Source organism: Aphis gossypii, chromosome 2, assembly GCF_020184175.1.
Source record: "Aphis gossypii isolate Hap1 chromosome 2, ASM2018417v2, whole genome shotgun sequence".
In the NCBI taxonomy this organism is placed as follows: Eukaryota; Metazoa; Arthropoda; class Insecta; order Hemiptera; family Aphididae; genus Aphis; species Aphis gossypii.
Genome location: NC_065531.1, coordinates 80354067 through 80370948, shown reverse-complemented (window position 1 = coordinate 80370948; position 16882 = coordinate 80354067). Strand labels below are relative to the sequence as shown.

The 16882-nt window shown below is 26.6% G+C and overlaps 2 protein-coding genes across 4 annotated transcripts; one reads left to right on the top strand and one right to left on the bottom strand.

Moving 5' to 3' along the window:
- Positions 1-3884: 3884 nt before the first annotated feature.
- On the top strand, positions 3885-11424 carry LOC114132895 (cilia- and flagella-associated protein 58-like). 2 transcript variants are annotated; one of them, XM_027998496.2, is made up of 16 exons: positions 3885-4011; positions 4096-4299; positions 4381-4526; positions 4592-4763; positions 4836-5012; positions 5074-5211; positions 5301-5562; positions 5625-5763; positions 5827-6022; positions 6092-6200; positions 6269-6447; positions 6609-6781; positions 8883-9045; positions 9970-10194; positions 10265-10375; positions 11167-11424. In XM_027998496.2, the coding sequence occupies exons 1-16, from the start codon at positions 3967-3969 to the stop codon at positions 11272-11274; spliced, it is 2547 nt and encodes an 848-aa protein (XP_027854297.2). In that variant the 5' UTR covers positions 3885-3966; the 3' UTR covers positions 11275-11424. The 2 variants fall into 2 exon arrangements, with proteins under 2 accessions (XP_027854297.2, XP_050054888.1); XM_050198931.1 differs by having other exon boundaries at positions 4592-5012.
- LOC114132903 (lipopolysaccharide-induced tumor necrosis factor-alpha factor homolog) lies at positions 11282-16574 on the bottom strand. 2 transcript variants are annotated; one of them, XR_003593089.2, is made up of 4 exons: positions 16214-16574; positions 15464-15584; positions 12354-12514; positions 11282-11677 (listed from the first exon to the last, which is right to left on the bottom strand). XR_003593089.2 is itself a non-coding variant. In XM_027998509.2 (4 exons), exons 1-3 carry the CDS (start codon positions 16365-16367, stop codon positions 12412-12414), a joined length of 378 nt encoding a protein of 125 aa, XP_027854310.1. In that variant the 5' UTR covers positions 16368-16574; the 3' UTR covers positions 11282-11677; positions 12392-12411. The 2 variants fall into 2 exon arrangements, 1 of the variants encoding a protein (XP_027854310.1); XM_027998509.2 differs by having other exon boundaries at positions 12392-12514.
- Positions 16575-16882: the final 308 nt, after the last annotated feature.

Here is a 16882-nt window from a genome sequence, read left to right as displayed (position 1 = left end):
TAAATCTACTGTTATCGCTTTACGATTTAACGATCATTATAGTTTTTTATGTATCACAGGCATTTGATTTCAGTTCGCTACTACATCAATTGACTCTAATATTATGTTATTATAAACGGAGCTTTTGAAATTCGGCGTACGGAAAGATTCGCATATTATTATGACGCCGTCTCTTGTAGTTAAATTAAGTTATATATTCAAATACAACACAAAGTTGAACGCGTACAAAACCTACACATGGTTTAAGTTTCGAATCGATAATATAGGCTTCTAATAGCATTAACGGTACCACGCGAGTGTCTTACGCAACAATATATGCATAGCGTATGTTATTAAAAAGTTGTTGTTTTTTTAACTCGAATAATTATTATACTTGCTCGTGTTGTTGAAATTATTTCGATGTCAATTTTTCGAAAGGTTTAATTATTATTTACAACACCTAACTATTTAATACACTCTACATTTTTTCAACGTGGTTACAAACGACGGAATTGGTTTTTAAAGGAACAGGGCAGAAGCAACGACGCCTAAACCAGCGATTCTGCAGATGAAGTGCATTCGAAATCATTGGTGATTATGGAATACAGCGGAATTTTCCGCATACCTTTGCGGTACCCCAAAAGCATATCCGATTATTTCCGACGTTCGTATCAAACGGTGCACACCGTGTTTTTCATCGCGTATCCTGCAAAGAAAAACACACAAAAATATGTTTAATAAAAATAATATTTATCTCGTCTGTCGGTGTACGACAAGCGTAAAGACGCGTATACTCTGTACATATTGCTTTCGAATATTTCAACGCATGTCTTTAGGGCACAGTACTCTCGTGATGGATTTTCCGTGTCTCCTAAACAGATTAGCAATACGCGAGGCGCATTTTTCGTATATGTGGTTTTATTTGATGAAAAATTAATGTGTACAAATGTAGTATTGCTTTCTATTGAAATCAATTTATTTTTTTTCAACTGCTGCACCCACTGTATCCTACACATTATAATACGAACTATTGATTGTTTCAATTTTGAATTGGGTTTTCAAGATTTTCATTAAAACAGCTCAACGAACGCCACCTGGCAATCTGTCAAGTTTACTTATTTATACATAATAGAATATTAAATAATGATAATGATATTCAAAATTCCAACGTAATGTATTATTACCGTCTAGTCATAATGTTATAAAACAATTACCTTCTAGTGCCTTGAATATATTTGCTCAAAAATGTGTTTTCTTTTTTTTTATCTTCATTTCATAAATAAAATATAAAATTTTATAAAATTTCTTCCATAAAATTACTGATAAAAAGTCTTGAACGAATATATTTTGATATCTTGCCGCCGATTCTTCCGGAATATATTTCGTAAAATATAAATATAATATGATGTAAGGTACTTTCAATTGAATATCGCATATATTACTATATCTCTGAGAAAAACTCAACAACAATACACATTTTCGATATTTAATATTTATAATATTGAATCGATAACTGTTGAACGAAAAATGACATAAAATATGCTTATTTATAAAGACGATAAAATATCAAACAATGTGATTTAATTATAATTTTTAAAGAAAAAAAAACCAGGATCTTAAAAGATATTAAATTTAATTAATTTGTTTAATCAATGATTATGGTCCATTATAAATTATAAAAATAATAATTAAAGTAAACATATAAAATAAACAATATGCTTATTAAACTGCACGCCTAAAATAATTATACACATTAAAATAAGTATTCCACATTAATAGTATTTTGGTTTGATTTCTTACTCTGTTATTATTCGTGTACCTATGCATTTATTTGTGGCTTTTTAGAGATATCTGGAAATATTAGTGTTGTTGTAATTTGTTTTTATAATCTACTTGGTGTATATTATTGCAACTTGACTTCGCCTATGAAAAAATAAACATTAATAATATACAATTCTATATTGGCATGTCTCTGATTTTATTTACCTCAGTTTACGAGCAAATCGATGTTGGTGTACATTACTTTGTGAACTAATTCGACAGAGATAGACTATTCGCTTGTGGTGGATTGTAAAATTGTAAATAGAACTTGGTGTATTTTTGAACGTGATTCACTATACTTTCTAAACTTTTCTGATATCTCTAAACACAATTTGAAATTTTCGTCAAAATCTGTGGTGTAATTTTGAGTATATATACTACAAACATACATTCATTTATATTTCATATAACAATATTATATAGATTATAAAAAGTTGCTTTTATTTCTATATACATATGGCAACCATATATATATATATATATATATAAAGGAAAAGATATTTGATTTTCGTAAGCTAAATCGAAATATATATGTAAGTACTGTGACCATCCTTTATAACTGTCTATAGGAATCTAAAATCGAAGCCACCACTTTAACTGATCCTCAATCAATAAGTACCTATCTACAATTTGAAATAATAATTGGTTCAGTAGATAGTTTTCAAATATGTAATATACTATTCATTCATTATTTTTAATGTTTTCCTATAATCCAAATCCTAGGTGATCTAAGTATGATTTTTAAAAAATGTCAGCATTCGTCATTATTTTTATAATATTTTTAGTATATTTTATTGAATTTTTAACACAACTCACCTGAAGACGTTTAATGATAATTAAAATAATCAAGTTCGTATCCTGTATATATAATATCAAAAATAATTGTTATTCTTATATTAAGAAATAAATTAAATTTTAAACACATTTATTTGTGCTATTGGAAACACTAAAATCTTTCCAGATAACCAATACTTAAGTGGCACCAGATCAATCATAGCGCGCGACAATCGCACTTAATCCATAATATATTATATAATAATGTGTTATGAATATTTGGCCCAATTTACACATATTTTTTTTATCGTACTGTAATATTTGTAAGGATATTTTTCTTATCCAAGTCAATCTTAATTCTTAATTAATATCATTTTTCTTAATCCTCGTCTTATTATAATTTTCAAAAAATTCAATTTAAAAATACGTGCATAATAAATTATTTAAAACATAATATGTTTATTTTCGTTTTAAAATTAGAATATTATACGATAATGAAAAAATAAATTAAGTGTTATCAGTGTTGGCGGAAAAGCATATTAAGAAATACAGAAAAGTTGCTTTTTACGGAAGCAGAAACGCCAGTTACAAAATCTAAAATTGCACCAAAGTTCCAAGAGCTTTAAACAATATATTAAATATGTTATTTGATTTACTCCTTAAATATGATTCGTATTAATAATTTATAAACAATACTATTTCAAAATTAGATAACGGAAATGCGTTTGTGTATATATTTATATATAGGTAATATATATTGATTTTATATTTTTAAGTCATAAAATCTCTGTTATAAAATTTAAACATCCAATTTGTATCAATACTGAAATATATCAATTTCTCAATCAGATCAAACGTAGTTTTGTAACTGGTAATTTGAACTTGTATATTTTTCTTTAGTGTTTTTAGCGTATATATATAATATTCGCGTTTTAAATCGAGATAAAAAATTTGCCGAGCATACAAGTATATTCATATATGGTGTAATCAAAAACATTTATTTGTCGTGTTTTAACATTTCTGTAAATAAAAAAAATCTTTTTTTCGGAAAGTCATAGATTATTCACTGCCACTGTGCTATTCCAGACGTATTCAATTTTATAGCAAATATTAATTTAATAGATTATATTATATATGATTTTCTCTAATATTCCAAAATTCAGAATTTACATTACATAAAATTGCCAGTACAAAAGTATCGATGTTTAAAAGTTATTATACATGTTTTCCAGTTCAGTTTAATGTCATTTAAAACTGAAGTAAAGAAATAGACTCAAAACTTTTTAAAATATTCGATCAATCCAACGTAGCGCGTAACCTTGACTACTTCGAAGAGTCTTGGAATGAGCTTTTTCCGCCGACATAGTAGCTCATTCGTAAGATATACGTACAATGGAAATCAACGATTCTAAGAAACCCGAATCGGAATACAAACATGTAAGTATATGATTTATATATTCACATCAAATTGATTTTTAATTTAACGTTAAAAAATTAATAATTGTTCAATGGTTATTTAAGGCTATTGAATTTGTTACGGATCCGCCTCTCACAGAAGCGCTCGCTCATCTGTGGGCGGCTGTTCGGAAACTCGGCGAGGAATCTGTAAAATGCATAGAGGAAAAAAAATCTTTAACACGTATAATGGACAATTACAGGCAATTAATGCCAGAAATCAAACAGTCTATTTTATCGGAGCAAAACACAGTGGAAAAACTAAAAGAGGTTAAAATAACATTTTTTTACAATACACAAACTATTGTGTATAATTAGATTATAACCAATAAACATTTCATACTTTTGTAGGAATTAAACTCTGCGCATCGTATGTTAGACGCTTCCAATCTCCGAGAACAAATAATTCAAGAATCCAACGATAATTTATTAGCACAAATAAAGACCTTAAAAACCGAACTGGATTCGAAAACTAAACAAATGGAAGAGGAAAGCTTGTAAGTCTGATTTTTACCGGCGTATTTTTTTCTTTTGCATATATTTCTATTATGAATTCGGTCAGGTTTTCTTCTATGGGTCAAGGCGATACTAGCCAATTAGAGTTGACAAGAACAAAACGAGAACTGGCTAGAATGGATGTGGAGAACAAACGTCTAAATAATCTCTGTGAATCGTTAAAAAAAGAGTTAGACGGGGCCGAGTATAATGTCAGAGATCTCGAAGCCGATTTAGCTGTAAGTGGTCGTAAACAGTGTATATCCGCATTAATTGGTAAGTCATTAATTATTTCCTATATTACTTTTAAGGCTCAAAGTAACAATCTAGTGAAAGAAATAAAAACAAAGGAAAAATTAGAGGACCGCATAAAAACCGATCACGATCAAATGGAAAAAATAAAAACCGAACTTGGTATCACTAAAAACAATTTCAAAAAGGCTGAATCCAATATAGAAAAACTTAACGAAACATTAAAAGACTTAAAAGTAATCTAAAATAAAAAGCAGTTTTCATTATTTATACATTATGTATTAATTTCGTTTTTAGATTGCAAATAACAATTTAAACACAAAAAATACGTCGTACGACAAACAAATAAAGAAATTAACTAGAGAATTAAAAATTAAAACTGAACTTAGGGCTGACAGCGTTAAAGAAATAAATATACTTCAAGATAAAATAAATGTATGTTAATATCGCCATTAATCTAATAATACACGTATTATAATTTGGCTAAATTATTTATTTATTTTATCGTTTTCAATCAACATTAGTATCAAGAAAATGAATTATTAAGAGTTCAATCCGAACTAACACGTTTAATTGCGACTCATGAAGCATCAGTCAGAAAACGACAAGAAGTCATGGAGGAGGTCGACAAAATTTCCAAGGAAAAAAAAAATTCTGAAAATAGCGTAACTATTTTAGAACGAAGTTTAAATACATCGCAAGAAGATAATGTAAAACTCAAAAAAATATTGGAATTAACAGAAAGAGAAAAAAAGTTATTAGAAAAAAATATGACTAAAGTTAATGGTAAATAACTATTCGATACAAATGTACTGATTTTACTGTAACGAATTCGTTTTTTTATACAGAACAAATAACCGCATATATAGAAAAAATGAATATAAAAGAATCAGCATTTCGGGCTTTAGAACAAGAATTTAGAAGCGCACAAAAATATATTGATAAATTAAATCAAGATATAATTACAATGAAAAATAATAAGGAAAAGTAATTATTAATATTTTTTTTATTATAATATTATTGATTTCATAAAATACTTCCATGATGCAGGTTACACCAAGAAATAATAACCTTAAAACAAAAAATTAACGAAGATTCGGTAACATTAAATCATAAAGAAGTGGAAGTACAAGAGTTAAAAAAAGAAGTAAATAATTGGAGTGATAAATTTAAAGAACAAGATCATGATCTACACACTATAAAAACTGAAAGAAATCTGTTTTCTAAGAATCTTGCTGAATCTAAGGTTTGTTTCGCCATAATACTTTCTTAAATGGCACATTAATTTATTAATAATAATTTGTTTTGACTTTAGGATGAAACAGAAGAGATAAAAGATAAAATAAAAATGATTTCACAACAACTCGAACAACAAAAAGAATACGTCGCGTACAAAGAAATGCAATTGATGAAAAACGATACAGGTAAATCTACGGTGGTCCACAAGTACACTAAACTGTATTCACTAAATCCTCGATAACTTGTCACACAGTATTAAAACAAACTGAGAAGGAACTTCAGAAACGTCAACAAGAAATCGATGAGTACGAGACCAAAGTGGAAGAAATGTCAAATTTACTAAAGAAGAAAAATGAAGACGAAAAGTCAATGATAATGACATTGAAATTATTGCAAAAAAATATAGAAAAACTTCAGAAACAAAATGATGAAGTGGGTAAAAAATTTTATTTTATTTTTTTATTATTATTTTTTTTTTTTTTTTTGGCTCCAATGACAGAAACTCACTGAAATTATAAATAAGCACATTTTTTTTTCGATGCATTAACTTTGATAAAACATTTTCTCGTTGTAAAAGCTTAAATTGTACATAGGGAAACAAAGACAAAAACAAACTCATAAATCAAATAAACAAACGCAATGAGGAGCTATTGAAGCAAAAAGATGCTAATGACATATTAAGAACAACATTAGGCAAGGGAGAAGTAGAATATAATAAAAGGATGGACGATATTAGATTACTCAAATCGGAAGTAAAAAGTCTGAGGTAATTGTATTTATTATCCGATTAAAATATATGTATTTAATTAGAACACATCAATATGCCACGAATTAACGCCAGCTTTATAACTGTTTAAAGTGTCAAAATAAATTATACGGTTATTAAATAGGATATAATATGTACAAGTTTCATTAAAAGAATATAAATATGATAACATTATAAATGTTGTCACAGTACAAATATTTAATAAATCGTATTAATGCACGCAGCATGTTGAGTTTTAACAATTTTAATTTATGCTTACAATAAACTGTAAATCGTCAAATACTATATCTATACCTACCATAGACAATATTGTTATAGTACCTACCTATTATAATATTTTTTGATAATTATTTATTATTTTATTTTTTTTATTGATTTAAATTTCATCGTCAACTGTGGCAATAGGTTAAAAGTCTTATTTATACAGTTGTATTTTATTATTTATAATGTATACTTAACTTAAATTAAATTGTTTGATTTTGTTTCTTTTGAAGTTGATGATGTTTGTTTACTAGTAGGTCTGGTGTAGTGATTTTCTTATCTGTTGTAGGTGTAATTTATTTATCGATTTTGTTGTTCATTATTATAAGTCCAAATATATTTATGATTCAATAGCTGTCTATAAGAGATATTAGGTACCTACATGAAATTAAGAATGAAAATGGATAAATAATTTAATTGATTATTGTACATTTGTACATATACATAAACATAAAAAATATGCTAATATAATTACATAAATGTAAATCAAATCTAAAACAACAAAAAATAATCGCATCACATCAGTTATTAAAAATAAAATAAATTAATTTTATCAATAAGTACAACATTTATATACATTGTATTTTATACTAATAATACTTTCCAATCCATGGCCCTGCAACTGCCGATAAATAAAAAATATATAGTAATAATAAAATTATTTTTCTTTAAAGTTTTAATAAGACGGATTATATAATCTACCTATCCCTAAAATTCAATAACTGTTTGGTTATTTTTAAACTTTTAGTTTCTATTTTCTTATTTTTTTCTTATTATTTACTTGGATTTATTTTTATAATTTTTATGATGCGTTATTTTCAATTTATTAATAAAGTATTACCTAATTGATTAACGAATTATAAAAAACAAAAAAAAAACTACAGGATATAAAATATTTTTTCTCGGTTAAATGTATTAAAACATTGCAACTTCCATAATAATCATAGTTGACAAGAACTAAATTTTAAAAAAATGTGCTAAACAATTGAAATAACATCGATTAATTAAATTGTTACTTTGATAAAAGCAGTCTTGGATTTTAATCGGCAATGGGCCAATAAATCAGTTTAAGTATTTTTGTTTTATGTTTGTATATTTCTTTTTGGAAAATACGTTTTCCAATAAACTCCTTCGACGAAATTAAAAAAATATGAACTCTATATAAAAATAGTTTATTTAATTATAATAGGTAAATAAAATAATTCAAACTACCAATTTCAGATTTACACTAATTATGCGCTTGTATATTAAGAAAAAGACTTTATTATAGACATAATATTATAAATTGTCAATAAATTCGTGGGTTTAAATTGGGATTAAAATCTTACTCGAGTGTTTAACGTGGTGTACAATCATTATATTATGATTATGATGGTATGTTTTCTTCTTACACTTTCAGATTATAATATTATGATGGCGGTGAAGTAGTTAATATATTATTATTATTTATGTATATATAATGTGTTTCGTGATTTTGACATCAATCTATGTAGGCTCATCAATCAAATGAAAATTTAACAGATCTTTTGGCATTTCTTAGAACGTTAAAGATTTTCATTAAAAAGATTTTAAAACGATTATTATTATTAATATTATTTTTACATTCTTAACTGATTAATTATTAAGTAATAAATATAAATTTATTACTTCATAATAATAATAAATCTTCACAAATAAAATTATTATAACAATATACAGCAAGTATCTTCTAGTCACTAGGTACACATAATATTATTTTTCACACAGTATTTTCATTCTAAGGTGTGTAAAAAATTAATTATCTACGATAATAAGACACAATATTAATATAACACTTGTTGTTGTACCTATTGCATTTTAGCGTTCAGAAAAACTTGTTGATGAAAAACCTATCGGAAATAAATGACATAAGAGGCGAAGTGCTTAAATATGAACAAAAACTTAACAGAGAACGTTTGAAATGTCGAGCTCTAGAAGACATATTAATCAAACCCACAAACGTACACCGATGGAGAATATTAAAAGTAATAATATAATAATTATTATAATGATAACGTGGCAGTGGCGTTTTTTAAACTATTATGACGTGCGGATCATCCCCCTTCTCTCAACCGTTTTGATAATTGCGAATTATTTTATTTTGTATTATTATTATTATTATTATTAGTGTACTAATAATATATAAAAATTGTCAAACAAAAAGGGTTAAAAAAGTAAAAAAAAAAAAAAGTTATAAATACAAGCGATTAATTAATGCAGGGCGTGTAGGGTAAGCCCTTCGTATCTTGATAAGTCGTATTAAAAACAAAAAAAATCCCCACCGCCGCTACTGTAGGTTATAGGTTAGCTTCATACACGACAACGTGCTAGTCGATACCTATAATACGTTTACCCGGAGAACGTAACCCGTCGTGTGATACTTTCTCAAAATTTGTAAACCGACGGCGGAATGATATTAAACGACTGTTAACATAGGTATCTTCGTGACGGTGAGAATTAAATGGGTTGCAATAATACTGTTCCAGCTCGCACGGGTGATCTCCCGACAGATGACGGTTGAATAAAGCGGGATGTTGATTTATTATTATACTGTAAATAATATAAACAGTGTTTATTTAACATATTATAATTTATTGTAAATCCGTTTGTGACAATATCGTTACGTTTAAAAAATAAACACGACTTCAATATTATACCTATACCCCGGTTACGATTGCACTCGTCATCATAACACTGCTATGGCTAGAGTGACAAAACATTATTCTAAAACTCTCGTGCCAGCGGTCCGCTCGGAAACGTATAATATTTGCAGCAGTTCAACATAATTGTCATCTGTCATAAATAGTGTGCCGAGATCCCCGTGGCACCACGCCACGCCGTATAATAATGTTAAATAATTTCAGTTGTGACAATAAACATTAATATTATACTGCACTGTTATCGCCCAGAACACTGATCCGCCGGCTTACGAGATGACTGCCAAAGTGAAAATCCTTCAAAAACGGTTACTCGAACAATGCACCAGGGTATTCGACAAGGATTTGCAAGTCCAAGAGCTGCAGACTAGGTATGAAAAACTAAAAGATGAATTCATTAAGCTGCCAGGCAGAGATATCTTCAAAGAAATGAACGATATCAAGAGAACTCTATTGAAAAAAGACGACAAAATGAGGGTAAAGTCGGTTTAAGTGATGTGGTTCAATTATGGTTTAATTATTTTTTACATTAAATAAATGTATTTAGAGCTTATCCGGAGAATTAATTATCAGTCAACAGACAACAAAAGAGTGCATGTTTGAACTGGAGAGAACGAAAAAAGACTTGAACGAATTCAAAAATAAATATTATGAACTGGTAATAATTTTTAATTATACCTATTTAAAAACCAAATGTATTGTTTTGTTTTGTTTTTTTTTTTTACGACTTCGTAGACGAAATTACATTCACAAAAATATGATATAATAGGTATTATGGTAGTTTAAGTATCAATTAAGCAAATATCAGTGAAGTTAGTGAAGTTAGTAAAATAGTAGTTCTTTTTTTACTATTAAACTTTTATAGCAAGACATTTTTTATTTAATTATATTCATCGATCAACAAAATAAAGTTTAAACTTTTGATTTTTAAATAGAAACCTGTAATATTATTTTTATAAAATTTAAAGAAAAATTAATTTAAAAAAAAATATGTTTATATGTATATTGTATATATTTATAAATAATATATACCTATTAACGAATTATAATTCAACGTTTTTCTACCGGTCAAAATCCTACCATTATAAACAATATTTTATATTGTAAAATACTTAATAAGATATTAATCTACGTGACTTGTATCGTATAAAGAAATAGATAGTAAAACTAAAAAATAAGTAGGTAGGTATATCTATCACGAAAAAATTTCATCGATGTTGATAGATTCCAAAATACAAAATAATAGTTATTATTATATGATGCATAATACAATAAAATAATATTACGATACCTTTTGAATTAAACATACGAATACATTAATGATAATGAAGTTTTTTTTTAAAAATAATGTGAAATTTATACTTTTATAAAGACGCTGAAATACATTGAAATACAAAGTTGTTCTATACAGGTTATATAATAAATATACCTTTTTCATTATTGTTTCAGAAACGCATCATGACGAAAATCAAACTAAAAAACCAAAATACTACAGCATTAACCAAACGAGATTCAATTCCTATAAGTCGTAACAAATTTTTAGATATGACTGTATGATTAGTGGTTTTCAATTTTTTTTTTTTCAGTAACATTATAAATGTTCTTTTAAATTTGATTATGTATTTTTTTAACACTTCTTTTTCGAAAAAATAGTACAAGAAATTAACTACAATATTTTAATAAAATTCAAAAATAAAAATACGAATTAAAAGGAAGAAAGTCTTCAGTGTGCTAAAACTCTAATATTATACCATAAAATATTTTTTCTTAAACATTTATTATTATATTACGCAATCTATATTGGATTCACAAAAATTTAAGTGAAATGCAATAGGGATATATGATTGGTGACTTGTTGAAGAGTCCATTCGTCGACGGAACTTCAGGCAGTATAGGAAGTTGAATTTTATTCAATTAACAATTCACGGCATCAATTGCGTTTTGAATGACTGTGGATCACCTAGAATATTGAACGGCATTAATAATTCGGTGACTAATATAACTAAACAAATTTCTGTAAAGTATATCATTTTTAAAACTATAAATAATAAATTTTAATTTAGGTAAACAATTGATTAATAAAATTATTATAAACCTATTATATTATTATCAGGCGGTGTCTAGTGATGGTTTTTTTATGTTTAACTACTCCCAAATTTACTTTATGATTGTAAATTGTATATTATAACTTTAAAAAATTAAAAGCATCACCCCCCCACCCCCCACCAAAGGTTAGGTTAAAAACAAACAAAGTGCTGGGCACGTTCCTGTTATGCATCTATATATTATTATCTTTAAAAAATGCTGTCTTTTATTAATGTATTTAATTAATTTATTTCCAACAAAATAATAAAATATAACAATTGTGTACTTACTCTTTTAATCTTTTATAAAAAATCTTATATAAATTATAAATATTCCATGGAGACAAATTTGATGATTTACTGATTAAATTATTAGTATAATTAACCATTGAATGTTATTACATTTTATAATAATTATAACCACATACCTATTAATAATAATTTTTAAAATTTAAACATCTCTAATTCAAATGCCATAAGCTACTTCTTATTTTACATTTAAAGAATTATATACATTTAAAATTTGAAATAAAATCAAAAAATCGTCCATACGTTTTAAATAATTGTATGCAAGCATAATTTATACATAAAGTGGCGTGTATCGTAATGTTTATGGTTTATACGTTCCTATGTAAGACGTACACTGCGGACATTTGTGGTCAACTTTTTGAAAAGATTTCATGAAGAACGGTAGACACGAACATAAAGTACACCTAAAATATATAAATAAAATAATTAAAAAGTTGAAAGTTTTAAATTAAATTTAGTACATATACATTATCAATTATATATAAACAGACAAATAATATTTATAATAACCATCGTAGCGATCAATCATCAATGTATTATAATTCAACAAGTCTCTTATTTCATCAAAATTAAATTTTTACCAAATATAATATAATATTTATATTATGACTATGTGAGTAAAATTAAAAATAAATCTAACGGACGCTAAGGGACCATCGCCTCAACGCAAACTAACTTCTTCATTTTTCAGTTAGAATTATATTAATTTAATAATATAAAATATTATATTCATGTATATTTATTTCTAAAACAGATATTAGATACCTACCTATTAAATGATTTATAAATATTAAATATCATAAAAAAACAAATTAGGTATTATGCGTGAAAATTGTAAAAGTTTACAAGGCGGTGATTCACGACTATTTTATTTGTGGTTTACGTGTATTAAATTGATGGGATCTCACAGATCATTATGCAATAGTTCGGTGTTTACTATTAATAATATTAATGAATAGTGACTTTTCACGTTCAGTACTATGTTTAATAATCGATAATAAATAAAGTAAGTTTTGACCTTAACCTTTCTGTATAAAAAAAACATTTTTTTTTCCTTTTACTTACAGGCCACAAAGGATATACCACTTTCACCGAGTCTCTCCAAAATGTCCAATCATCCTCATCTTCGATATTCTCGTCGCTCTAACCTTTCTAAGTACATAAGTTAACTCAATCAAGCCATCGTTGAAGAGGCCTACCTTTTGGTCTCCTCCTGATGGGTTTATTGTTTGATACCTTGTGTATTAGCTTATCCTTTTCCGACCATACTCTGTCAGCCCACTCTAGCCTCTTAACTGCAGTCGGACATATTTATATGATTGATCTATTTAAAATGGTCTCCATATCTCAATTTTTTTTCTTAGCTTCCTGGCTCCAGGTTTAGCCCATTTATCTGTTATTTATAGATATGACAACAATAGTATGTAGTATCGAAATGCATAGAAATCTGACAACAAATTAATCATCAATGTCGTAGCAAGATATTTTACATCCTTTTGTTTTATAAATAAACAGAACCACCACATACATGATATATAAATACCTATCAAAGGTTAAAACGACATTGTTTATTACTCTTTTTGTTGGGTTCTGATCGTGATGTGTGCAATATAACTAATCCTAAAATCAAAACCGACCTCTTTAACACATATTATGTTTTTAAAGTTACAAAATATCTTTAATTATTATACCTACTGCGCGACATTTTACTCGGTACCTCTATAGGACAGTGTATGACAGCCGAGTTTAAAATCCATACTCAACCTTAAAATTTGCAAAGATAAACAGACACATTGAACTTGTTTCTTTAAGACATAATAAAACTTAATTGTATACCGTACACAGTATGAAGCATATTTACAGACACCAACAAAAACACAATATCACAAAACAAATATCTCATCTATTGGTCTTTTCAAAAACTAAAACTTCTTCAAAGCACCAATAAATACATTAAATATTATTCTGTTTTGACGACAATTGAATTCCGTCAAATATATTTAATAAAGCTTTATTTGCATTTTAGTTTTTTCAATTTTTTTTTTTTTTTTTTGTCTATTATTTTATACTTATGTGAGATTATACTCAGATCAAATAAAACTTTTAAGTTCTAATATGACTTGTTTAATTCTATTTTTTTGATCCCTCTTATCATAAAGTATTAAAATCTTAATTCTAAACAAAGAATACATTAAGTTTAATACGTATACACAACTACATAAGATATAAGATACTTAAGTACATTTTTAATCAGACATAATTATAAGCTTTTTTATTATAGAATTCTTGATATATTAAAATAACTTAATGTTAATTAGCTTGAACATAACTAGTAATTTTATCCAAGCACATAAAAACATCACTAAATTAAAACGTATGTCTGGTGAATTAAATAAATAAATGTTTATAAATGTATATTTAAAAACTAATAATATCACATATCATCACTATTATAAAACAATTTTGATATTAGAAAGCTTAGGAAATCATTGAAAATAAAAAATATGTAAATACGAATATTTTATAATACGAACAGTGTATAAATAATGAATATTTGTACAAATAATCACTATAGGCGTGTAAATAATTAAAATCATCAAATTAGAATGTTCTTTAATCGAAAAAAAAAATTATTTTGTAGCATTTTTCTCTATACCTATTTATTTAAAATTAAGTGAAATGTCGTATAGGTAATTTACAATTTAATATGTTTTGAAAAGTGATCGTTAATACCTAAATATATTGGACAGGTTGAAAACATTAAAATAACAAACTCAAAATAATGACTTGTAGATACGTAATATTCTTCACATAGATATTTTTCAAAAGTTCAATCTTCACACAGACAAGTAGATACCTAATGCATAATATTATAACCAGATTCGCCAAATTGAATACACTCGCTACAATCATATTTAATAACGAAAAACTTCAACCAACCTAACCGTACTTATACAAAGTCAAAAGTCATCAATATAGCAATAATCTCGTACAAGAAGCATACAACGCATCGTTATTCATAAGCAACAGGACTGAACAAATAACTCTAAAGAACACTCAAAATGTCGGTCAGCTCAAAGATTTTTATTACGGAAACATATCGTAAGTGCCCACCCGCGTGTTCCGTAAATGACAACACAATATTAATTTTAAACAATAAATTCTGTTACAAACGGGTTTATTGAATGAATATAAAATATATATATATTATTATTATTTAATCATAGTATAGGATATGCCAAACGGTGGTACAAAAAAAATTGTATAATATCACTATAAAACGACTGGCATTAAAACAAACGAATTAAATCATATTGTGTTTTAATATATTATTATACATATTATATACATACCCTACGATAAATATTAGCATGCAACATAAATACGCTTCGTTTGACGGCGATTCATCGGTTTCGGTAATTATATAATTATGGCACGTCGGACAAAACATATGAACTGGCATTGGACCCAAAGCTAGAAATAATACACACACAATATTTTTATTATCATTATTGTCATAGCTGTTTTATTCGACAGAAAAATAAAATTATTTTGGAATCTTCATTGCATTATAATTAGGTACTTGTGTAAAATACAAGCTTGACTACGTAATAACTGCAGTTTTTATTATTTTGTTTAATTATTAAATTATATAATGGACACAACTCGTCATTTATTGTTTATTTATTATTAAAATCTCATATACATAAATTATGTAAATCGTATACTACAATAGAGTAGAAATGATTTTGGCATAAATTTGTGACATGTTGGTTGGATGAAAGGAGGTGCCCACTTATTTTATCAAAAACTCCAAACTTTAAAGTTTAGATTATTATATTTATTATGAGTTACAACTTTTATTAAAAGAAAAATCGTCATACTAAAAACCGTTTTATTTTAAATAAAATATCTCATAGCTACTTGCCGTTTTTAATATTGATTTGCATGCAAAAAAAAAATGTAATCATATTTTGAAAATTAAAAATTATTTCCAACATTATTGTTTAGCCTATATTTTGTAATAATATAATACTTTTTTAATTTACTTTCTAATCGATTTTCATCGTTATTTACATTTAAGAAATTCGTAAAATACGTACTTGATTCTATTATACACTCGGGTGCAAAATTTTGATGTTGCGTTGTGTAATCATTAGAGTAAACAAAACCTGCTGGATAAATTCCTGGACCTTCGTCGTACGGCGGTGGTGGAGTGTTTTCTCTTGGTACGGTTTTTGAATTGTTAGGATCCATGATCGATATTTTAGATGTATTTAATGGTAAACAATTTATAATTATATAAAATGTTGTAAAATACTTAACATTTAATAATCATCGACACAAGACATTTTTTTGTGTACGACTGATCGAATTCATTTAGGCATCTACGATAGTATAATGTCTTCTTCAACTTTTAAAGTGAATATGATGATGATGCGTTTTTAAGAAACCACTCGAGTCTTAAATTGTTATTAAACTACGTAAAAATAACATAAAATGTACACTAATGCAAATCACAAATCGTACAGATAAGATAAACAACTGTAATAACCTATAATATTATATGTCTATGGTAATAACTATATATACAGATAAAATTATTTCTTAGCCACAGTAAACATTGTAAGCACATGTAAAATGGCACATATAAGTATTGAACGAATAGTTATAATATTGAATTTCGTACTGAACATCGAGACATTAAAATGATTAATAATTTTCTATATAATATTGTTAACATTTAAATCGAACAGAAAACCACATATGAG

Coding starts and splice junctions, on each gene's coding strand:
- LOC114132903 (XM_027998509.2), bottom strand. CDS start 16,367: ATGGATCCTAACAATTCAAAAACCGTACCAAGAGAAAACACTCCACCA. Junction 15,585..16,213: donor CGAGTGTATAATAGAATCAA/GTACGTATTTTA, acceptor TATTATTTCTAG/CTTTGGGTCCAATGCCAGTT. Junction 12,515..15,463: donor ATGCTAATATTTATCGTAGG/GTATGTATATAA, acceptor TATATATTTTAG/GTGTACTTTATGTTCGTGTC.
- LOC114132895 (XM_050198931.1), top strand. CDS start 3,967: ATGGAAATCAACGATTCTAAGAAACCCGAATCGGAATACAAACAT. Junction 4,012..4,095: donor CCGAATCGGAATACAAACAT/GTAAGTATATGA, acceptor TGGTTATTTAAG/GCTATTGAATTTGTTACGGA. Junction 9,046..9,969: donor ACCGATGGAGAATATTAAAA/GTAATAATATAA, acceptor GTTATCGCCCAG/AACACTGATCCGCCGGCTTA.